This window comes from Capra hircus, chromosome 1 (genome assembly GCF_001704415.2).
Source record: "Capra hircus breed San Clemente chromosome 1, ASM170441v1, whole genome shotgun sequence".
Lineage (NCBI taxonomy): Eukaryota > Metazoa > Chordata > Mammalia > Artiodactyla > Bovidae > Capra > Capra hircus.
The window spans coordinates 53,084,812-53,110,486 of record NC_030808.1 but is presented as its reverse complement, the minus strand read 5'-3'; the positions used below and the strand labels follow the sequence as shown (position 1 = coordinate 53,110,486).

The 25,675-nt window shown below is 39.2% G+C and overlaps 1 protein-coding gene across 1 annotated transcript in view; it reads left to right on the top strand.

Moving 5' to 3' along the window:
* The window catches only part of MYH15 (myosin heavy chain 15), a 139,306-nt gene that overhangs the window by 14,687 nt on the left and 98,944 nt on the right, over positions 1-25,675 (top strand). The window contains exons 9-13 of the mRNA XM_018050029.1: positions 3,942-4,045; positions 5,282-5,420; positions 16,104-16,222; positions 20,890-21,039; positions 21,626-21,796. Of these exons, the coding sequence (XP_017905518.1) occupies positions 3,942-4,045; positions 5,282-5,420; positions 16,104-16,222; positions 20,890-21,039; positions 21,626-21,796 (683 nt within the window). The remainder of the gene's footprint in view (positions 1-3,941; positions 4,046-5,281; positions 5,421-16,103; positions 16,223-20,889; positions 21,040-21,625; positions 21,797-25,675) is intronic.

Here is a 25,675-nt window from a genome sequence, read left to right as displayed (position 1 = left end):
GAAAAGAAGTTTTGATAAGGCCCAGTGGGGAAGATGTTTGAGCTAAAGGCCTTTTTGGCTTCCTCAAACACTCTTGCTTCTCTAGAGCAGCCACCTCCTGCCAAGGGCAGCTGCCCCAGGGAATGGTTACTCCAGTGCAGCAGCCATATTTCTGGTTGTAAGGAGATAGAAGAAAAGTCCATTGGGTGTGCTAAATGACTTCTAGAAATGATGCTTCTGGAAGAGGGGAGATTGAGGGAAAATTCACATGTAGCACTTGGGCCCAACATTCTGGCTTATTACCAGCCCCCTCCTGAATTTTGGCTCTTTCATCCACCTGGTCTTCCAGTCCTCAGGCACACAGTGTTCTTGCTCTCTGCTCCATCTCCCTCTGTGCTTGTCCAGTGTTGAGCTTGCACAGAAGAAAGACCCTTCTTCTGTCTATGACAAAGGAGGAAATGGAGTCTTGTCACAGTCACTCACACAGGTTGGAGCAGTGGGTGGCATAGTCTAGCAGAAGCATTAGAGACTATGTTCTAAATTCAGTTTTTCATTAATTTGCCTCTGGGCAATTAGGATGCCTTTCTAGCCTTTTATTTTCCTTATATTTAACATGGAGAAAATAATGTCAGATATAGCACATTTGATCATCATGACTAGGATGAAATGATAAAAAATGATATAATAAACATGAGTAAAATAAAAATTCTGTAAAAGGTGGATCTAGAATGATCTAAAAGGTAATCTTGGCAGACCAATCTTGGAAAATAGATTTTGTTTTTAATGTCAGCCAACTAAAACATGCCTCCACCCTAAAGTACAGCATTTTCTTTTCTTTTTTTAATTTTAATTAGAAGTTAATTACTTTACAATATTGTATTGGTTTTGCCATACATCAACATGAATCTGCCACAGGTATACACGTGTTCCCCATTTTTGTATGGTTTAGGTATATGATTCCTCCAGCCTCCTTGAGGGAAAGGACTATTTCAGTTTTGTATCCTTTCCTCCTCCCATAGCATATGCCTACAGTAGAGAAAATAGGTTAAATAAATGCTTTGCTTTGAAAGACATGGAGATGATGTCTGCATTTGAGCTGAGTGAAGGGACAAGGCATTGTGGCACCCAGGTGTCTGGCCTGGGTGTGTTGGTGACATTCACTTGCATAAGAAACCACAGAAGAATAGCTTCAGGGTAGACACAGTAAACATCATTGATTCAATTGTGGTAATGCTGGGTTTGAGCTACTTGTGGCCATTCACCTTGAAATGTCTAACAAGAAGTTGGAGATCTAGGTCTGGAGCTCAGAAAATATAGATTTGAGGGTCATCAGTAAAGTCATGAATGAATCTTGCATAAAATACAGAGAGAGTCTTGATAGCGTGTAGTCAGGACAGTATTTGATACCCTTGATGACTCCCTCTTCCTGAAAATCTTCCCCCTAGGCCTCTCCCCTAAACCTCTGGGCATTGCGTAGCAGGTTGCTCTCTTTCAGCCAGCACATGAACTTAGAGGGCCCTGGGGCTCAGTCCTTGGCTTTGTCTTGTGGTGACAGATCATCTAAGGATCATTTCTATCTGATGACTTGCAAAGTTTGATCCTAAGTCTAGACTTTTCTTTAGCATTCCAGACTCACAGATAACAGACTTTTTTATGTCTCCACTTGGATGTTTAATAGGCGTCTCAAACTTCACATGCCTACAACCTCGTTCCTAAACTCCACCCCACCAGACTTATTCCCACCACAGTGTTTAGTGGCTCATCTGAAGGCCTCTCCATCCTTCTGCTTGCCTGGGCACAAACCCTTGCAGTTATCCTTGATCAGAATTTTCTCCCACATTATTCTCATTTGTTTCATCAGCAAATCCTGTTGACTCTACTCCATTCAAAATCCAAGCTCTGGCTACTTCTTATGATGTCTGCTATTACCCCCAAGTCAAGTACCATTTTTTTCCCTCCTGAATTAACTTTCTTGTTATCCCTGATTCCACCCTCTCCCTCTGTCTTTAACCACAGCCACAGTAAATTAAAAAAAAAAAAAATCAGATGATGTCACTCTTCTGTTCAAAAACCTCTTGCGACTTCCTATCTCACACAGAGCAGAAATGCCCATATCCTCACCATGGCCTGTGAGGCACTATAATCTGGCCTCTGGATGCTTCTTGGACCTCATGGCCTACTCTTTCTTTTACCAACCTTAGCCACTCAAAATTCCAGGCAAGCACCCCACCTCAAGGCCTTTTCATTTGCTTTTTTTCTTCTTAGAAATTTCTTCCTGCACTTATGACTCTCTCCTGTAACTCTCTTTACGCAAATGTTACCTTATGGAGGCCTTCTCTAATCACTGGGTTAAAAATGGAAACTCTGCATATCCAAGACTTTTTCTTCCTTTTCCCTTTTATTTTTCTCCTTAGCACTTACTACTGTTTTACATGTCATATTTTTACTAATTTACTTTTAATTCTGTCTTCTGTTGGAATATAAGCTTTATGAGGGCACGAATGACTTTTTTTTTTCACTGATGTATCCATAAAACTTACAATAATTCCTGGCATATTACTAGATTTCTAATAGATATTGATATAAAGTGAGGTATGAGGAATAATATAGGAGATTCCTGAGAAGTATTAACATGTAAAGGACATTTAAATCTCCATTGAAAGAAATACTTTAAAAATTATTATGAACTATATTTCTATTTAAAATATATATTATACTTGAATTCAGCCTGATTTCTTTTGGGTTAGCCCAATTACTTTTATCAAATAGCTTTATTGAAGTGTTATTGACCTAAGTGTAAACATTGACGTGTGTATCTATAAGGTGAAACCACCATCACAATTGAGGTAATGCATATATCCATTCAGAAGTTTTCTGATCTCTTGAAATCCCTCCCTCCTGCCCCTTCTGACTCCTTCAAGCCCTCCTCTCCCAACCCAGTACCTAGGCAACCACTAATGTGCTTTGTCACGACAATTAGTAAATGTTTCTAGAATTTTATAAGATGGAATCTTGCAGTGGATACTCTTTTGTCTGGCTTATTTCACTCAGCAAATTATTTTGAGATGCTTCCATGCTGTAGCACATGTTCATAGTGCATGCTTTTGTTTGCTGAGGAATAATTAATGATGGACGCTTGGATTGTTTCCAAATAGAGCATTTGGAACATTCACATAGTCCAATTTCTTTGTTTCTAACTTCAGGATAATAGAACTTCACTTCATTGAGTGCTAAACAGAAAACTCAAATGGGCTCTATAAAACTTCACTGGGAGCAAGTGTCAGGCTTTAAGAGGTTAATGTGATTTGGCCAAGTTGACTGCAGACATGCTGCTGATGGCCTGCCTTGGCTTCAGCCTGCATTATGCTTCCTGACTAGGTGAATCATGTCAGGAGTCTTAGGCATATCAGAGGTGCAGCAGTGAACGCACTAGCTGATTTATGGATCCCTTGAAAGACAGACTCAGCCTCCTAATAGGGAGGACATGATGTGACAGGGTTATACTGCTAATGTTCCCTGGGTTTTGACCCCAGTTTCTGCCTGCTGCCTAGCTTTTGAAGCTCAGGCCTGTTATACTTAAAATTTTACAAACCATTTTTTGTTGTTGTTGTTGTTGTTGTTCTCTGGCCCTCAACCACATATCTAGGCCAAATTCCTGTTTTCAAGTTTTGCCAACATGCATTATCTGTTTTCTTTTTCACACCAATTCAAGTGGCTGCAATTGAATCTGCTTTCCGATTTGGCCTGTCTGATCTTCTCTTGGGAGGCATTAGAACATGACTGACAAGTTAATAGAGGGCAGAAATTGATTGCAGAGGTTTGGGTGTAGAATATGGATTTTATTTTGGCTTGTTTACAAGTATGCTGTAAGCCGTAAGAGTAAACTGTGAATATTGGTCAATTATTTTCTGAACCCTTGTGGATTTCTGTAAGCTGCTTAACTGATGGTTTTCCCACTGCAGATATGTGCCTGGTGTCTGAAAATCCCTCTGACTTTCACTTTTGCTCTCATGGAACAGTTGCTGTGGAGAGCTTGGATGATGCTGAAGAACTGCTGGCCACGGATGTAAGGCTTGTTAGTTATCAGAGCAAAGTCTGGTAATGACAATGAGACATGGAAAAAAGCATCTTAGATCTCCTCTCTTCCGAAGGGTCCTGGAGAAGTGACCTTCCTTCCCCTAGGGGTGGAGAGTGGAAGGTGCCCCTATAGGACTGCTTCTGTCCAGAGTTTTATACTTATTTATTTCGTCAGTATTTTTTGATACATATAGAAAAGTAGGAAGATGCTTCAATGCAATGATAATGACTGTTTTCATTCTTTTATTTTTTTTCTCTTTGGGATTGCTGTTATGTAGTTGTTTTGGTGTTTTTTAAAATCAAGGATCATAATCATTCTACAAATGCTATTTGATGTATTGTTTGCTTTTTGATTAACGTTTAGCATTTTCAGTGTTATTACATACTCTTCATAAACATTTAATGGATACTTAATATTTTATCAGACATTTGTTCTACAGTTTATTTAACCATTCTCCTATTGTTAGACTCAAGGTTGAGTTTTTTTTTTTTTTCTACTATGGTGAATATCTTTGTAGGTGGGTACATTCCTGTGTATCAGATTCATCTTATGCTAGATTTCTAAAAGGTAGGGTTATGAAATTTTTATAGTCTCTCGATACATATTCTAAATTAACTACTAGAAGGATTACCAATTTCCGCCCTCCTGGAGTGTGTGAGATCTCACTTCTTACCATGTGCAGTGGCTTCTTAGGATGCTGTTCTTTGGTGACATAGTTCTTCTTTTCTTAAATACTTCCTTTTGCCAGTTGTTAAAATGAATCTGGAATAAATATGGGAGAACATATGGGATCCCAGAAATAAGCAACCCATCAGATATGGTGCTACTTTATCCCATAACCATGAAGGCAAAATAATTGAGCTCATATAGCCAGTTAATGATAGATTATTGGAAGGGAGAAGAGAGGAACAGGAGAGGAGAAGGCATCTGAGGAGAGTTCTAAAACTACTGAGTTAAACAAGTCAAGTCATATGCCTTCCTAATTCTCTTTTAAAGGGATGAGCAGGCTACAGGTGACCAAGGGCCAACAGGGCACTTTCAAACCAATTTGCATTAGTTTGAACAGAACTGTCACACTTCAGGGCTGTGGTAATCCATTTCCTTCCCTCCGGCAGGCAGCCCACGGCCCGCGAGTGGAGGGAGGTGTGATACACAGCAGAGGTGAAGTGCTTACTACAGCTATTAAGCAAATGAATACTTGGCCATCTGCTTCTCTTTTTACAGCAAGCCATGGACATCTTAGGCTTTCTTTCTGATGAGAAGTATGGATCTTATAAACTCACTGGAGCCATCCTGCACTTTGGAAACATGAAATTTAAGCAGAAACCCAGAGAAGACCAAGTGGAAGCAGATGGCACAGAAAGTAAGGATTACTTTTGTAAACAGGGCGCACAGGCGCTTCAAATCCCTGACCCTAGGTAGACCTACTCCCTTTCCTTGCAGTTAGCCTCACCTTTTCGTTTTTAGGAAATGTTGAAATTTATCAGTGATCTCCCTCAATTGATGCCCCCCAAATATTATATCTTTCAGTCATCATTTCTTTGTAGAGTCCTTGTATCTCAGAATAAGACACATTCCTTAATTAATTATTGATGATGCCAGTAAATTTGCTAAACTTGGGTGATAATAGGATTGACTAAGATTCAGTGTGCCTTTGGGATATAGACTCTGGAGAAAAACAGAAAAAGGAGCAAATCACTATGAGATGTATGAAGTGACATAATGAAGGTGTGAACAGAGATTTTTAGAATTCCAAAGCTGGAGTGTTCACTAAGTTGAAAACAACATGGCTTCTTTTCCCTTTGCTTTTTATTCACATTATAAAAATTTATAGTCATGCCTACTTACCAAAAAGATCTATAGTGAGTGATCTGTCTAGAATGATCATTAAAATAGAAAATCACAATTATGAAAAGAAGGAATAATAGTCATAATGACTTCATTTAATAAAATTCCTGGCATCTGAAACAAAAATAAAAAAGAATATTCACTCAAATAGTTCAACAAATTTTTTTTTTAATTTTGTATTTTCAATTGTGGTAAAATATACACAACATAAAATCTTACCCATTTTTACGTGTTCATATCAATGGCATTAAGTACTTTCACATTGTTGTGCAACCACCATTGCTGTTAATCACCAGAACCTTTTTGTCATCCCAAACTGAAACTCTGTATAAAGCAATAACTCCCTATTACTCCCTTCCCCTAACCCCTAGAAAACATCATTTTACTTTCTGCCTCTATGAATTTGACTATTATGCATACTTTATGTAAATAGAATCATACAATGTTTGTCCTTTTGTGTCTGGTCTATTTCACTTAGCGTAATGTTTTCAGAACATGTTGCAGTAAGTGTCAGAATTTCATTCCTTTTTAAAGGCGAAATAATATTCCATCGCATGTATATTCTACTTTTTGTTTACCTGTTCATTTGCAGACATGAGTTGCTTCTACTTTTCACTGCTGAATAATGCTGCTGTTAACATTAGTGTTCACATATCTGTTTGAGCCTGTGCATTTATTCTTTTTTGTGTATACCCAGAAGTAGAATTGCTGGATTAAATGATAATTCTATGTTTAATCTTTTGAGGAACCACCATACTGTTTCTCTGTGGTGGCAGCACCATTTCACATTTCCACCAGTGATACACAAAGGTTCCAATTTTTCTACATCCTCACCAACGCTTGCTGTTTTGTTTTGTTTTGTATTTGATAAGAGCCATCTGTATGGGTACACGGTGGTATCTCAGTTGTGCTTGTATTTTCATTTCCGTAATGATTAGTGATGTTGAGTATCTTTCATGGACTTACTAGACATTTGTATATCTTCTTTGGAGAACTATCTATTCAATTCCTTTGCCTGTTTTTGCATTGTGTTGTTTGTTTTCCTATTGTTTCACAAATAGTTTTTGAGGCCAGTCTGTGCAGGGACTATACCTGATGCTAGAGATATACCTGTGAACAACATATCATCTCTGTCTTGACTGTCTACTGTGGGAGATAGACAATATACACATAAACGGACAAATACATGCATGAAATCAGAATGAAAAGGCAGAATAAAAGGATAAAGAATAATAGGAATTGAAGGTTTTTGTTGATAGGGTGGGCAAAAAGTCTGCTTAGAGAAGAGGAGACTGGGGCTCAGAGGAGAATACAGTGAGAGAGTGTACTCTGTTGCTCTCGTTGCTCAGTCACTCAGTTGTGTCAATTGTTAGTGTAATATATACATGGTACCAACATATTAATATATACTTCCATGGTCTCTCGTTGCCTTTTTTTGTTATTTTTGTCATTGTTGTTGTTTTTTTGCTTTTCCATGCTTTGAAACAAAGTTTTAGAAATTATTTTTATTACAAAAGCAGGATATAATTATTAAGCAGAAAATAAAGATAAGCAAATGAAGCAAGTCATCTCATCCAATCTCCCCGGTGGTTCCTTCTCACCTTTTTTGCTAGTGTATGCTCACCTTCCTTACTTCTAACTGCTCCAGAATTGCTGGTCTCAACTCTTGACACTTTTCTCTGCTCATTTTTCAGCTGATTATCTCAAACTCAACTTGTATAGAACCGAATTCTCCACCTCTTCCTGCCCCTGCTACCAGCTCTTCATTTCTCAGTCTTCTTGCTAAATGTCACCTGGACTCTCGCAGTTGCCCTGACTCAAATCATGGGTAGCTTAGAGTCATCCTGAACTCCTCTCTTTTTCATTGTCTCTACCTTTAAACATACGTAAAACTCGCAGCCATCCACAGCTATCATGTTCACTCCCACCACCTAGCCTAAGCCTCCATTTCTTACCAGACAATCCAGAGAGCCTCTTTCCTGATCTCCCTGCCTCCACCCTCACCCCATTACTGCACACAGAGCAGCCAGCAATGACCCTTTCACAGTATGAGCCATCCCATATCCCCTCCTCTCACAAATGGCTCCCATCTTACTCAAATAAGCTCCGAATCCTCAGTATAGCCTCCTTGTCTTCTCTGATATCTCTCCAAATCTCTCTCTAATTTCATCTCCCTATTGTGACCGATAATATGAAATTTATCTTTGGTCTTTGTCCTAGTTTATGGCACAGAGCTCTTAATTTGGAATTTTCTGAGTTATGAGATCAATAAAGGTGCATTTTATGTTAACAAGGTGACTTTTGGACTGTGCCTATAGATAGGGTCTGGTCACCACAAGAACTAACCATGTGATTAGAGAGTTGGAACTTTCAGTCCCATCTCTGTCAGGACAGAAGAGAGGGGCTAGAGATGAGGTTCAATCACCAGTGGTCAATGCCTATGTAATGAAGCCTCCATGAAATCTTAAAAGCATAGTGTTCAGAGAGCTTTTGGGTGGCTGAACTTGGGGAAATTTGGCAAGATTGGCATCCTTGGAGAGGGTGTGGAAGCTCCGCACCCTTTCCCCATAACTTTCTCTAGGCATCTCTCCTATTTAGCTATTATTCAATTATATTCTTTTATAATAAATCATTGATTTAGTATATAAAGTGTTTTTCTGAGTTCTGTGAGCCTCTAGCAAATTCAGTTCTGTTCAGTCATGTCCGATTCTTTCCGACCCCATGGACCGCAACACGCCAGGCCTCCCTATCCATCACCAAGTTCCAGAGTTTACTCAAACTCATGTCCATTGAGTCAGTGATGCCATCCAAAAATCTCATCCTCTGTTGTCCCCTTCTCCTCCTGCCTTCCATCTTTCTCAGTATCAGGGTCTTTTCAAATGAGTCAGTTCTTCTCATCAGGTGGCCAAAGTATTGGAGTTTCAGCTTCAGCATCAGTCCTTCCAATGAACACCCAGGACTGATCTCCTTTAAGATGGACTGGCTGGATCTCCTTACAGTCCAGGGGACTCTCAAGAGTCTTCTCCAACACCACAGTTCAAAAGCATCAATTCTTTGGCACTCAGCTTTCTTTATAGTCCAACTCTCTCAACCATACACGATTACTGCAAAAACCGTAGCCTTGACCAGATGGACCTTTGTTGGCAAAGTAATATCTCTGCTTTTTAATATGCTCTCTAGGTTGGTCATAACTTTTCTTCCAAGGAGTAAGCCTCTTTTAATTTCATGGCTGTAGTCACCATCTGCAATGATTTTGGAAATTCTGTCACTGTTTCCACTGTTTCCCCATCTATTTGCCATGAAGTGATGCCATGATCTTAATTTTCTGAAAGTTGAGTTTTAAGCAAACTTTTTCACTCTCCTCTTTCACTTTCATCAAGAGGCTCTTTAGTTCTTCTACTTTCTGCCAGAAGGGTGGTGTCATTTGCATATCTGAGGTTATTGTTATTTCTCCCCGGCAATCTTGACTCCAGCTTGTGCTTCATCCAGTCCAGCATTTCTCATAATGCACGCTACATATGTTAAATAAGCAAGGTGACAATATACAGTCTTGACATACTCCTTTCCCTATTTGGAACCAGTCTGTTGTCTCATGTCCAGTTCTAACTATGGCTTCTTGACCTGCATACAGATTTCTCAGGAGGCAGGTCAGGTGGTCTCGTATTCCCATCTCTTTCAGAATTTTCCACAGTTTGTTGTGATCCACACAGTCAAAGGCTTTGGCATAGTCAATAAAGCAGAAGTAGATGTTTTTCTGGAACTCTCTTGCTTTTTTGATGGTCCAACGGATGTTGGCAATTTGATCTCTGGTTCCTCTGCCTTTTCTAAAACCAGCTTGAACATCTGGAAGTTCACTGTTCACGTACTGTTGAAGCCTGTCTTGGAGAATTTTGAGCATTACTTTACTAGTGTGTGAGACGAGTGCAACTGTGCAGTAGTTTGAACATTCTTTGGCATTGCCTTCTTTTGGGATTGGAACAAAGACTGACCTTTTCCAGTCCTGTGGCCACTGTTGTTTTCCAAATTTGCTGGCATACTGAGTGCAGCACTTTCACAGCATTATCTTTTAGGATTGAAATAGCTCAACTGGAATGCCATAACCTCCACTGGTTTTGTTCGTAGTGATGCTTTCTAAGGCCCACTTGACTTCACATTCCAGGATGTCTGGCTCTAGGTGAGTGATCACACTATCGTGATTATGTGGGTTGTGAAGATCTTTTTTGTATAGTTCTTCTGTATATTCTTGCCACCTCTTCCTAATATCTTCTGCTTCTGTTAGATCCCTACCATTTCTGTCCTTTATTGTGCCCATCTTTGCATGAAATGTTCCCCTGATATCTCTAATTTTCTTGAAGAGATCTCTAGTCTTTCCCATTCTGTTGTCTTCCTTTATTTCTTTGCACCGATCACTGAGGAAGGCTTTCTTATCTCTCCTTGCTATTCTTTGGAACTCTGCATTCAAATGGGTACATCTTTTCTTTCCTTCTCTGGCTTTCGCTTCTCTTCTTTTCATAGCTATTCTTAAGGCCTCCTCACACAATCATTTTGCCTTTTTGCATTTCTTTTTTTGGAGATGGTCTTGGTCCCTGCCTCCTATACAACGCCACAAACCTCTGTCCATAGTTCTTCAGGCACTCTGTCTATCAGATCTAATCCCTTGAAAATTAAATCTAGCAAATTAACTGAACCCAAGTAGGGTGTCGCTGGAACCTCCAAACTATAGCTGGTTGGTCAATAGCCTAAGCAACAACTTGGACTTTCATTTGGCTTTTGAAGTGGAGGAAGCAGTCTTATATTAATAGGACTGCACTCAACCTGTGGACTCTGATGCTGTCTCAGGTAGTTGGTGTCAGAATTGTGCTGAACTGTAGGACTTCCATCTGGTGCCACAGAACTGCTTGGTGTGGACACACCCACCTCCGTGGAATCAGGGGCAGAACCCTCACCTACCCTTTCCCCAGTCTCTCACTCCTCTCACTCAGTCCACTGATCTCTTGGCTCTTCCGGGAGTATTTGAGCAATCCTGTTGCAGGACTGTTTCACCAGCTCCTCCTCCTCTCTAGGGAACTCTTTCTAGGTATCCTCATGGCTCACTCCCTCACTTTGTCAAGGTGCCATCTTGGCTGTCACCTTATCAGAAAACTTCCCTGACGACCCTTACCTCCTTCTTATCATTCTCTGTCTCCTTACTCTGAATATTTTTGTTTGTGTCATTCATAATAGCTGCTCTTTATTGGCTGTCTTACTCCCCAATCTCCATCAGATGGGCGCTCCAAAAGAGCAGGGGTCTAATTTGGTGTGCACTGCTGTATTTCCAGGCATTAATACAGTGTCTGGCTCTGTATTATAGTAGCATTTACCATAGTCGTAATTAATTATTTGTTAAATGAATCCTACCTACTCAGGAACAGTCAGTTAATATCATAGGACATATCCTTTGTGTTTTTTTTCCTAGTTGAGTGACTTTCTCACTATACTCATCAATATTAGCAGTTGTTTTCCACTTGTCAATTAGCCAGGTTTTATTTTATTTTTATGTATTAATAAAGCTAACATTTGTGTAGGTTATCAACTATTTATATTGTTTCTTTTTTAAATTTTTGTGTCCATCATTAGCCCATTTTTAAAATTGAGGCACAGATTTTTTTCTTATTGATTTCTAAGGGCTCTTAATATATTAAGCCTTGGTAATTTTCTTCCGGTTAATCATTTACGAAATAGTTGAAGGAGTTGGACAGATGGAGAAGAGAGTGAAAAGAGGAAGGGCCCCAAACCAAAGGGGACATTCTTAGCTTTACCTCTTTCTCGAGTTCAAGTCCCACATTTCTAACTTTCTATTGCATGTTCTCCTGCTACCCTAAACTCTGCATGGCGAAAACACAGTATATCATCTTCTTCAAGTGATGTCTCACTGTTGACTCTTCTATTCATATTCACAGTACTGTCCTTCTCTCTGCTTGTCAGACTAGAAACATCTTCATCATGTTTCTCAGGCTTTTGCTCTTTCTTGTTACTGGTTTAGACTTTTCAGCCCCTTGCACTCCCCTGTCCCACAGTAGGTTCACTTTCCGTAATTGCCTCCCTCTGGTCTGCTTTGCACACTTCCACAAAATTAATATTTCTGATTAGTTTGCCATTAATTTGCCATACTGATTAATTTGCTGTTCTAATTTGCCATTTCTCTGCCAAATGCCCCTTTAATATATCCCCATTATTTAAATAATACCTTCCAGAAGTATCAGATGTCTCCTGTGGCTACAAGTCACCTGCTCTTCTGTTTATCTCACTTTCTAACTTCTTGGTCCAGTCTGCCATCTTTGACCATCACTGCACTGTCCGCCTCTGGGCCTTTAAGTCATGTTGTTCTCTGTCTCAGAAATGCTTATTCTCCCATATTTGCCCATCAAAACCCTCCTCATCCTTCAAGGCGCAGACCAAATATTGTTTCTTTCTTGAAATCTTCCCTGTTCATGCAGTCCAAAAGAGATCTTTCTCTCTCTTTCAAACTTTGATGACACTCATAATTTGTCTCTTTATAACAGTTGTTTTATTGACTTGCTATTTTTGTCTGTTTTATTTACTGTCGTGAATTATAAACTCCTTGCTGTCAAGGATTTTTGTCTTGTTTATCTGTCCTCTTACCATAGCATCTGGTACCAGGCCTTGCACATAGCAAGTGCTCAGAAACTGTTCAATAAATTAAGAAAGGGTGAACAGCTCAGAAACTACATTATAACCTTATACATAAGATGAACTGAAGGTCATTTTCAAAACCCTTTTTCACATTAGCCAGCTTGCCATCTGACAAAACTGAATTTTGTTTCTGTCTTTATATCTTATTATTTATATATCAGACTGTACTGGGATAGAATTGTCCCTTTGTTTCTCTCTACTTATTTATCTGTTTTCAGGTGCCATCAGAATTCTCTCCATCTTCTAATTATACTTACCAAATCTGGATACCATTCTCTAGAGAGTAGTTCTCAGACTTGGCTGTACATTAGAATCACCGGGGGAGCTTTTCTATTCCTGAAGCTCAGGCCTTACCCAGACCAAAGGAAATCAATCTCTGAGGGCGGATGCAGGCATCAGGGTTTGTGGTTACGACTTGCCAGGTGACCCCAATGTGCAGCCAAGGTTGAGGACTGTTCTCCAACCCTCATACTCTCATGTGTATCAGAATCGCCTGGTGAAATGCTAAAAATAAACCCTAACCTCCTCTAATGGGCAAGTACTTTGTTCTTTTATGAACTCTCCAGGCTATCCTGATCCATACCAGTGACAAGAACCCTTCTAGCTAAACCTCTCCCAGGTAAGATGATACAACCTGGTTAAAATTCATGGTTTTATCCACCAGGTCCTAGAAAATGATGTTTATTTTGGTGGGATTTTTATAAAGCTTCTTCTGGGAATACATCAGGTCACACACAATCAACATATGTTTATAGGCAGTGCTGTCTTCATGATGGCATCTCCTGAATGTTAGAAGGATGTTTTTTCACCAGTTTAAACTATTTTCATCTAGGTTGTAACACTATAAACTTTTAATGCAAAGGAAGTAATTTTGAGGAGGGGAACATGACAACTGTTATTTTCTGTTAAAAAAAGAAGATGAATAAATGTGATGTTTAATGTACGCCTTTGGGATAAATCCAAGGCACACTACTCCCCTGTCTGCAGATCATTGAATGTCTCTGGAGTGGGAAAGAAATAATTCTGCAATGTTGAAGGCTATTTCTGTTAGAGCTTAAGGTGGGATACTACCTTAAGAGAATTTGGGTTTCCTTTGTTCATGGATAAAAATAGACTCAAAGAACTGTCATTAAGAGTGGAAAAAGATTGTGTGAAATTGAGACTATTATTACTTACATTGTCCATCTGAATGCTTCCAAAGCATAGAGAGCTGAAGTCCTGTCTATTTTTCCTGGACGGATATTGTGGAATTGTTCATTTTTCACATCATTGGTTACTGTTCAGCTCCACTTGGATTCATCAGGCACATTGCATTTCTCCCTTCCTTTGAAATATTTTCATTTTGGGTTAGAGGCTCTTTAAATTCTCCTTTGGCTCAAAAAGTCTTTGATTCCTACCCCTTGGCTTTTCAACTTGAAATAATCAGGCTTTTGTCTCCAAACATGGTGCTCTTAACAAGAATAACTCAGTATAGGATCAGAATGTCTGCTCTACTTTTGGTTTTTCCACTTATTTTCCCAAACAGTCTTTGCATTTTGAAAGGTTTCATAGCAATGGAGTTCCTAGGCCATTATCACTGATTAGGAGTAGATGTAGAATTTGTAGATACATTTCTAGAATGTATAATATATATTGACTTTGCATACTAAGCCACTTCAGTTGTGTCTGACTCTTTGTGACCGTATGGACTGTAGCTGACCAGGCTCCTCTGTTCATGGGATTCTCTAGACAGGAATACTGGAGTGGGTTGCTATTTCCTTTAGTTAACAAATAAATCAAACATTTCAAGCTTTTCTAGTCTTTGTGAACACTTTAAAGGCCCCACAAAAAGGAAATGGATATTGTTAATACAGATGACATATAGCTATTTAATTGTGTTTTGTTTTTAATTTATTCTCTATTTGTGGTCATTGCTCAGGAAATTTTGTACTTCTTAATGAAGTAAGGAAAGACTGCATTTCCTTCTATTCTAAGACATTAACTTTATGGTGTGACTACATCAGATATATATCTCGGGATTCATTTAAAATGGTAGACAGCAGAGAGGTTTCAACTGAGCAAAATATTCCTTTTGTTTGATAACTGAAAAAAACCACGCAGTTTAAAATGTGTTTATAGCTTTTCACCTGTGGCATTCTTTCGTGTTATTGTCATTTTATTAACACCTGATGTGATACATGCTTATTTACTTTTCCTTCTGAGAACACTCATTCTTCATTTCTTTCCTGAGAAAATGAAAATACCATTCTATATAAGAATAAGTGTGTGGGTTGTAAGTCTTCTTGTTAGGCAGCAGAGGGCACTGTGGGGCAGAGACTCACAGGAAGAGGAAAGGTGAGAGATACTGGGCAAGTGTCCTGGCTTCTGTTGATAGGTCTTGAATTACCCAAATATATGGTCCAAGTTCTGGTTCCATTGAAAGGAGCTACAAATATATACGTAGAAGGGGAAAATAGGCAAATAATGAAAATGATTTTCATCCTCTTCAGATGAACAATTCTTTTCAGAAGAGGGGCAATATCAAGAAATGGATTTTTTTTTAATTGGGCTATAATTCTCATATTATAAAATTATTCTTTAAAAATATACAGTTCAGTGAGTTTAAGCATATTCAGAAGGTGGTTTGACTAACATGTCATTACTCCCAAAAAGACATCTTGTATACAAAAGTAGTTACTCTCCATTCCTTTTTCCCCTATCCCCTGGCAACTACAAATCTACTTTCTGTCTCTCTAGATTTACCTATTCTGGACAGTTCATATAAATAAAATCATATAATATATGGCCTTTGTGTCAGGCTTCTTCACTTACTATGATGTTTTCAACCCTTAATCATGTTGAAGCATACATCAATACTTTATTCTTTTTTGTAGTTAAAAAAATGTTCTGTGGAATTAATATCCTGCATTTTGTTTATCCATTTATCAGTTGATGAACATTTGTTTTTTTTTCCTTTCTTTGACCATTGTGAGTAATGCTGCTAGGAACATTTGTGTACAACTATTTTGTGTGAACATATGTTTTTATTTCTCTTGGATGTATACCTCGGGGTGGAATTGTTGGATCCTGCAGTAACTATGTTTAATTTCTGAGTGGCTGCCAAACAGTTTCCTACAGTGGCTGTACCATTTTACATTCTAGGAGTGTATGAAGTTTTCAATTTTTCCACTTCTTCACCAAAACACTCATGTCTTTTTGATTATAGCCATTCTAGTGAGTGTGTAGTGGCATTTCACTGTGATTTTGATTTGCATTTACAAGACATAGAGTCTTTTAGGATCATTTAGGGTCCATGCATTTATTTCAGAACTACAATTTACCTTGCTACATCATTCTAACCACACCGTCTTTCCGTCTTCTGGGCTGTCTATTGGGTTCACGTGGAGATTGAATTTTGACAATGTTTTCCTTCTTCTCTCCTCCTCCCTCTTTTCTCTTACTATTTTCTCTCTCCTTCTCTCCCTCCCTCCTCCTCTTCTTCTTTTCCTTCCTTTCTTCTGACCAGATGCTGGCAAGGCTGCTTTCCTCATGGGCATTAACTCCTCTGAGCTAGTGAAGGGCTTGATCCATCCTAGAATCAAAGTTGGTAATGAATATGTTACTAGAAGTCAAAATGTAGAACAGGTAAGTTACTTCCAGGGTATTATGATTCTATCCTCTCGTACTAATTGTACACAGGTTTTATTTGTGTATTTTTCAACTTCTGATGTCTGTAACAAGGCCTTCTGTAAAAAAGTGAAAGAGAATTACTGTGAGGAGTATTCTGTTTTCATCTGTGATGCACACCACAGTAAATGCTCTTGTGTTAAGAGTCTTTCTAGTCTGAAAGATACCATTTTGACAGTTTCCCCTTAAGCAACAAGTCTCTTCAGATTCAGGGAAGTCCTTTACATTTTATAATAAATATCTTTGTGGTCTAGCTAAGAGGCTCTTAAAAATATAGTTTCTGACATGAATAAAATTGATAAATTAAAATCTATCACCTATTTGGAATATTGACTTTTTAGGCTATCAGATGCATTCATTAAGAAAGGGTTTCAGCACATATGCTGAAGTTAGCGTTCAAAGAGGGGGAAAAATGAGAACCAAAGTGACAGATGGAAGGTCATATAGGTTTTGTTCAGTATCCAGGAGAATATTTTAATGATAGGATAATGAGTGCTCTGAAAAGTGTTGATCCTGAGGCTGTGCAGTAAATAGTCACAGGACAGTCAACTAGTAAGACCATCTAAATATGATAGTGTATTTCAAAATAATAATTGACATCTGGAATGTGCTAGTATGAGACAAGCCCTGCTACAGTAACATGCACACTAAAATCCTGGTGACAATAAAATAGGCATTTATTTCTTACTCACACCAGGCCCGATACAGATTAGACCACCTTCTTCAATTTTGTCCTCAGGCCATCTGAAATGCATGGTCTCCAGTGTTTGCTGCACAGGGGAAAAAATTATTTGTGAAGAAAGTACACACACTTTAACTGCCTGGGGCTAGGAGTGATATCACTTTTAGTAAGATTCTATCGGTGAAAACTAGTCAAATTCTCTCCTTAGCTACTGTGGGGCTGAGAAGTGTAGTCTTTCTGGAAAGAGAAAGTGGTTTGATCACATATAACATGTAAAAAGCATTCATATTATCTCCTTCCATTCCTACAACAAAACTCAGAGGTAGGTAAGGCAAGGATACTTATGTTTTTTCCAGTTGAGGAAACCGAGGGTTACGGTACATAAGTAACATTCCAAAGGATACCCAGCTAGTATTCAGGTGACACCTAGACTGTCTTGCTCTGCAGACATCCTAAATCTGAAAATGAGATAGACAAACGTGCAACTTTGTGACAGAAGACAGTTATTTTGACAACAGTAAACTCTCTTTCTTTTGATATGTTGGTAGACAGGCATTTGGTGTGACTGTCATTTAAAACATTTCAACAACTAATCAAAATCAATTTCCTAGTTCAGCTTACTCTATAACTAAATAAGCTTATCTCTACCATAATATCAACTCTATGGGAACAATTTGCCTGCATTTTTGTCCTCCCTGGTGACCTGAGCTCTTGAGGCCATGGACTGTGCCTAATTCATCTTAGTACCCCAGCATCTAGCACAGTCCCCTGCAAGCAGCAGGTGCTCCATAAATGTTAAAATAAATGAAATATTGGCTGACGTTAAGCCATGCTCAGTGGGACAAGTAGTTGAACTATTTCTTCATAGTGAGGCTGGAGATGTCTGGCAGCTTCTTGCTTTTTAAGACATTCACCACCACATGCATGCATGACATGCTATGATTATAGAACAAGGACTTGCTCAGTGTAAAACTAATGAGCCCATAGGAGGACTGAAATCAAACCTTCGTCTCTTTAATATTGTGTTCTCGGGGACTGAGTTACCACACCAGCCTCTACTATAATGGAATCAGTGAAGCAAGCTAATATATTATTATTCAACATTAAAAGAAAGAAAACCCTCACCCTCCATGCCCCCCTCCCCTCCCCACCTTCTTGCTTGAGCACTCTCTTTTCCTCCATCTCCTGAAAACAGAGTAAGAAAGCACACGGTAAGGCTTTTCTTTTCTTAGGAATTTTACTGACTTTATAGAGACAATTGTCACTGCTAAGAATAGAGATGTATATGCTCTGTTGATGACAATTGCAAAAGATGGCAAAAATTCTTGCAGTGTTAACACTTTATACAAAACTTAGTTCTAGCTCTTACGTTATCTAACTCTGGGACTTTGGTCAAATACTCCTTCTCTCTGAGCACCCCATGAAGAGGTTAAATTCTTCTGTGGGTCTCAGTGGAACAATGATTGGCATCTAAAGGAGATAATTCTTCAAGTATGAGAGTGTCCCACACACTGAAGGAGGTTTGGCATTCCTGTTCCCAGGTGCTAAGTGCCAGCAACACTCTCAGTCACTGATGATGTGGAAATGCCCATCCTGTTCCAAAGTGCCCCCTTCCCTTGGGTGGGGGCTGTGCCATCTTGAATTAGGAGCCACTAGACACGATTATCCGGAGAAGGCAATGGCACCCCACTCCGGTACTCTTGCCTGGAAAATCCCATGGACAGAGGAGCCTGGTGGGCTGCAGTCCATGGGGTCGCCAAGAGTCGGAGACGACTGAGTGACTTGACTTTCCCTTTTCACTTTCATGCATTGGAGAAGGAAATGGCAACCCACTCCAGTGTTCTTGCCTGGAGAGTCCCAGGGACGGGGGAGCCTGGTAGGCTGCCGTCTGTGGGGTCGCACAGAGTTGGACACAACTGAAGCGACTTAGCAGCAGCAGCATACATGATTATCAGGAAACAAGGCTCTTCAGGTCTAGTATTTTAAGATTCTAGGAGAGTTCTAACTATGCTTATTAGAAATAGGTTATTTTACTTTGAAAAGATTAATAATGATCAAACAATGATAGTGATCAGTAGCCATCGAATGCTCACTGTGGATGCTGTGCTGTGTGCTTTGTATGCACGGTTCATTCAATCAAACAGCAAGTCTGCAAAGTTGATCTTATTTATGCTTCCATTGTATTAAAAACAGTCAGCTTAGAACGATTAACTGCTGAAAGCAACATGGATAGTAAATACTGGATCAAGGATGAGGAAGTGATAAAAGTGGAGAAGGGATAGGAAAGGGGGAACTAGCATTTATTGGATTGACTCTAAGTGCCAAATACTGTGCTATGTATATTTACATCTTCTGTCTCATTAAATCTCTTCCAACAACCATGAGACAAACGTATTTTAATATTATTTTGCAGATGAGGAAGGCAGGGATCAAGGTGGTTAAAAATACAGCTATTTGACTCCACTCCTTTTCCGTTTTGTTTTTTCTATCCTATATTATTGACCCCCAAGTAATCAAAGTCTTTGAGGTTATTTTTAAAAGAGCTCAGTCATGAGTCTGTTTAACCTCTGCTACAATTTCAGGCTTTCTTCCTGTTTTTCACTACTCCCCAGCTGCAGCCAGTTTCTCTCTCACTCCCACTTCTCAAGTATCTAGGGAATTAATAGGGGGGGGAAGCAAGTTAGTCACGTTCTTTTTAAACTTTCAAAGTGACTGCTGTAGACATAGAGTGATTTCCTAGATGCTCTGAAGAATAAAAATCATTCTCGGTGCTTTACTTGTGCGTGTCTGCTCTTGATGCCAATAATAAAAAACTGTGATGCCATCCGGCTTATGGATTACTGTGGAAATGACTCAAGATAACTGATCAGGGAGTGGGTGACTCATAACTAAATCACCGCCAGACACCAACTGGCTCCTGCTGTGCGCACTGTCCTGGGCAGCCGAAGGATGGATGTGATAGGCCTGTTTTAAATGTTAAGTCCTTGAAGCGCATTCCCCTGCCAGGCTTGGAGACTGTCCAGCTGAAATTCACTCCTCCAGAAAGCTGCTGCGACAGCGGCGCCTGCGCGTCACGGCAGCAGGATCTACATCCGCAGAGCAGCAGCATCACACGCAGAGGTTGGAGCTCTCCCCAGTAGGTTAGGAGAGCGCCTTTGACCCACACCTCCAGGGAGGGGAAATGTGGCCTCAGTTTTACAGTAGAGGACTCTGAGTCAGAACGATGCACTAAATTGCCATTCTCCCTATGCAGAGTTGAGGGCAGCCCTGGGAACTAATAAAATAGGTGGAACCTGGGGCTGGAAAGAATCTTCAAGAGCATAACTCAGGGGAAGACACTGCACCCTAGAGAGATTGGGTCACTTGCCAAAAGTTATGCAATTTATTAGCAGCAGCAGCAGCAGCAGGAAAGAGCTAGAGACTCCATATTCCTAACCTACTCTACCAGCATTTTTGAAACTTTATGGTGCGTGGGAGTCAGAGGGGATTGTGCCAGAGTGCAAATTCTGATTCATAGGTCTGGGATGAGATGCTGGGCATTGGCATCTTTAAAAAGCTCTCACATGATTCTGATGCTGCAGGTCTTAGGACCACACTCTGAACAGCAAGGTTTTAGAACATGTTGCCACCCTACCCCAGGAGGTTTGGTCCTTTAGTGGCAGGAACATGAATCTCTCACAGGAGTGTTGGGTGGGGAGGCACCAGGCAGCTCACCTCCTTTCCCGTAACTCTCCTCCCTTCTCCTCCTCTCTCCCTTCCTTCTCACTTTACTCTTGTCCTTGTTTCTTTCTTCCTTTCCCCTTATCTTCAGCATAAAGCTATAACCACAGAAAGCAAATAAATATATGCTGGTTTTACTAGAAGGTGGTTACTGATAGAGAATGCCCAGGGTCAAAATGAACACTGTTGTCAGGCGAAGGACTACTTTTGATGTGATTTTCAGGTGACCTATGCTGTTGGTGCCTTGTCTAAGTCAATCTATGAGAGAATGTTTAAGTGGCTGGTGGCACGTATCAACAGGGTCCTGGACGCCAAGCTGTCAAGACAATTCTTCATTGGCATTCTTGACATCACTGGTTTTGAGATGCTTGATGTAAGTATATCTGGTAAGAGTGAAGTTGATGTATATTTACAAGAGGATTAGACTATGTGAATTGAATGCCAGAAGATGTAGTCAGAGCATGATGAGAATCATTCTGTGCTAACTTAAACAGCTACTTTGGTTGGGAAAAGCTGTTATTAATATTAACAAATAACAATAAAAATCATTATGATTAATAGTGCTAGGAAGTTAATTCAACCTTAAATAAAGGTAAATTAAGACATCTTTTATGATTTTGAATTGTAATATCATTAAATGTTAATTTCCTATCATAATCTTAATTTTCAGATATATATGAAGGAGGTTAAGAATATAATTGAGCAGTTTTTACTTATTGGTTTATTTGCCAACATATGACAGTGGTTGTGGTTTTCTCTTTATATTTTCCAAGTGAACCTCTATTTTATTTTTTGAATTGAAGTATGTTTGACAATTAAAAATATATATTTAAGCAGAACAACTTGATTCAGTGCACATATACATTGTGAAATAATCTGTACAATTAAGTTAATTAACATATCCATCACCTCCAATAATTACTATTTTCTCAATTTTATTTCTGATCACAACCGTGAAGTATAACAGTCTTGAACAACTTTGCATTAATTTTACCAATGAAAAGTTACAACAGTTCTTCAATCAGCATACGTTGGTTTTGGAGCAAGAGGAATATAGGAGAGAAGGCATTGACTGGGTGTCCATCGACTCTGGCCTGGATTTGCAAGCCTGTGTGGATCTTGTTGAGAAGGTGAGGCATGTTTCTCCCCCATCCATTTTTGTTTAAGGAGAATTGGCCCTGCTTGCTGTGTTGATGTGTGTCAGGACCCTGGCTCTGTCAAGGGGATGGGAAATAGGGTAAAGAGCTCTGCACATATCCTCTTAGTGGTTTTTCTATGCAGCCCTGTGGCATCCTAACTAAACTCCCACATCAGTTACCTACTCCATCATCTCTAACTCACACTGTCGCTACACATTTACTGCTTATGCATGGCCTCCACTGTTAATGCGTGAGAAAGCTTGTTGAGATTAAAAATGGTCACGCTCTTGACTGGAAAAACACAGAGCTGAAAATATGACCACTGTAGGGCTTGGCTGATTAACATAAGGTGAATGAGTAGACCCAGAGCAGCTTAACGAAATTTGGCAAATTAGCATGCAAACAAACAACTGCCATAAATCCTCAAGGCCACTACCTTGCAGGATGTAGTTTGTTCATTTAATTGGACAAGTACCAGTTAGTTTAAGTAATTTATGACAATACTTCATGGCTTATTAGTAAATTAGCTGCAGTGTATGGTTTCCAGATTCAGTGATGTTCCCACACTCTGAAATCTTTCCATGTGCTCTAGAAAAGATTAACCAGATTTGCCAGGGGAATTCAATATGGTTTTTCTGTGGCTTTGTCCAAGGGAGCAAGCATGATGAGGTGTGAGCAGCTATGTGGCCTTATCTTTTGCAATAGTTGTGGATTGCAGTGAATTCTGCACTTGTCTGGAAAACTATGCTTTGCTCTCACATTTGATTCTTAGCAACCTTGTTTAGAAAGGGGTGAGGATGACTAACCTCTCACTGTCTTTTGTGGGGCCCAGATTTTATCAATCACTGTCCCATCCATTTTACATGTTAGATCTTTAGATGAAACTAAATCTTCTTTGAAAATAGCCATTATTCTTAACAGGAGTGGACATCACATTGATTTTATTTATTTTATAACCACTTCCTGGGGAGGGAACCGGCTGATTCAAACGGTGATAATGAACCGACTCTTGAGTTGACTAAAAATAATGATAATAATGACCCGCCCATGATCTGGGAAATGTTTGATGGCATTATTAGAGTTGCAGTTTTCTAATTAGAAATGAAACAAGAGAACTGGAGCTCCTTCAAGGGACAGCTTTAACTTTGGGCAGTTGTCACCTGTAAAATCTACTTACTCTGAATATGATAAAACACTGTATTCAGGCAGGAAGGTGGGATGCAGACATTATTCAACTCCTGGTACGTCTGTGAGTGTTGCAGATTTGTAGTTGATCTGAAGCCTATTATCTTATTTATGACAATCAAACTTATTCTAAGACACCAGCAACATTGATATAATTTCCTGTTGTACTTTCTAGTGATATGATAAAACAAGGGGAAAAATGAGTAAATGATAAAAGGAAAAGATAAGTGTTTGGTTTCCTGTGAGTTATTTCAAAGGTTCAGGTCAGGCAAATGTGGAATACTAAAACCTTTCTTGCAATGATTCTATATTTTGAAAAGATCGTTGTGTTTGTTCAGTCTACATGAAGGAAATTTTTAGTAAATATTAATGATCAAACTCTCTCCTTGAAACAGACTGCATCATGGGAACTTTTCAAAGTTTGAAGGAACTAAAATACATCACTACATATAAAATATAGAATGCATCTGTGTGTTTATAAGGAAAAAGTTTTTATACATATAAGTTTTGAGTTTTTATATTTATAAAAAAGTTTATATCAAGCTAAAAAACACATTTTCATGCCAACTTTGTTAATTTGGTCTTCAAGCATACAGTAACCTCCTTATATAAATACAGTGAACAGATCTATTATAGGATTAACTTACACTTACCTCATTACTTGAATTATTCTAGTTTGTTTAGAACTTGAACATCAGTAATCAACATATTAAATATTAACATATGATTACATATTTATGATTTTACATAGGTATTGGTAAAGAGATAATTTTAATTTTTTAAACAAATACATCCAAAATTATACATTTAGAAACTGTTTCCCCTGCAGTGGAGTCACCTTGAGAAGCTACATCCTTCTTTCAATAATTCAGCCATCTTGGAAAAAGTCCCTCACAGGATGGGGATTAGGATAAATTGTTAGATTTTTACTGTCTTCAGGAGAAAATTGACTTCAATGCCAATCATCTTAACTGTTTTTGAATCCTAACTGTATTACCTATTTTTCACATAATCTGTTTAACTTAGCTAAATAACTCATAATTGTTTCTTTGCAATAATCCACAGTCAGACTACAGGTCATTTCCATGTGCCAATAGTCAAAGGTGTCAGATATCCCACAGTAGGTTCGAAAATAATTTTGAATTCTGGTAGCATCTTGGCAATGAGTGTTGCCACTTCCCTAATAGAGTTCTTTAGATAAGCTAATTCTGGTATTTTTGTTATAAAATTAATCACATTAATATCTCATTAGTTATCCCTTGAATGCATATGACTATTTTCTTTAAACATATTGCATTGTGTCTTTTTGCTCACAACTTTTACTTTCTGCCTAACCATTGCCCACAGTAAAGCAGCCCATCCCAAAGTGCAAACCTGTAAGTCTTAGTGTTCACTTATCAATTGATTCCTTTGTTGAGGACCTAGATTTTAGTCACCTCAGGACCTACTCTACTAAGTGTTGGGAGAAATACAAACCAGAGGCATCATCCTGGCACTCAAGGAACTGAGGATATAATTAGCAAGAGGTCTGAAGACCAAAACTTTTACTAGTTTTCAGCTTTTAACAAGTAAGTGTATTAAGCAGCTACTTGTTTTGATCACTTTCTTGTTACCCCAGTGGTGAGGGAGAGATTCCTCTCCTAGGGTTATGGGAATGGCTGACCACAAGACAGACACCTGTCAGTAGACAGATGAGATTGACAGCGGCTTAATAGTCACATATACTCACAGACTGGGGAGGAGGACATGCACACCATATGGGGCTGCACAGCAGTTGCACTTAGGAGCAGAATGAATAATTGAGAGCTGTAGGAAGCAGGCTTTGTAGTAATAATAGGGTGAGGCAACCAGTGATTCCCACTGGAGGATGTGATTGGCTTGTTTAAATAACTTCATGGGCTGGTAGGGAACTGAAGTCCCTTACTCAAGAATCAGCGGGCTCTGTGCCTGTTCCCATGAGAAAGTATGTTGCAAGCCTGGAGGACATAACCCACAGGAACATGTGGGGAGGGGAACCTGTGATTAGTTTCTCCTGGTGTTCCCCAGATGTCAAAGCCCGCAAAATGTTGGACCTTAATTTTAGGCCTAATACTTCATTACTATTATAAAACTTTGAATTAAATGCTGTGTAAAACTTAAGCATTTGTAATAAATAGCACTTGCCCTTAGGACGTATGCAGTCAAACAGGAGACTTGTAAGTCTAATAAATGTAAAAATACGTTAGGATAAATGTGGTAAAGGCACAAAGGCTCACAGAACTCAAAAGAGCAGAGGTCACCTCTGCCTGCAGGAATACAGGAAGGCCTGGTGGGAAAGGGGTAAAATTTCAGCTGAGTCTGAAGAAACGAACATGATTTCAACAGGTGAAAAGGAGAAGACAGTGAGCATGTGGAGGGATGGGCAAGAGCAAAGGCTTAGAGTCAGGAGAATAATGGATGCATTTAAAAATCTGATGAGAGTTAAAAATAATCAGAGGGAAGGATTTGGAAGTTTGAAAAAAGGGAGTCAGGCTGTGAAGGGATTTTAATGAATTTATAACTTATTTTTAGGTGATGGTGAGCCAGAGAGGATTCCACACTGGGTAATGGGGTAGTCAGAGATGCTTGGGTTTTCTCTGGTGGGTTTGTGTATGGGGTCAGGAATGGGAGAAAGCTACAGTCAGGGTGATTAAAAAGCTGTTACAG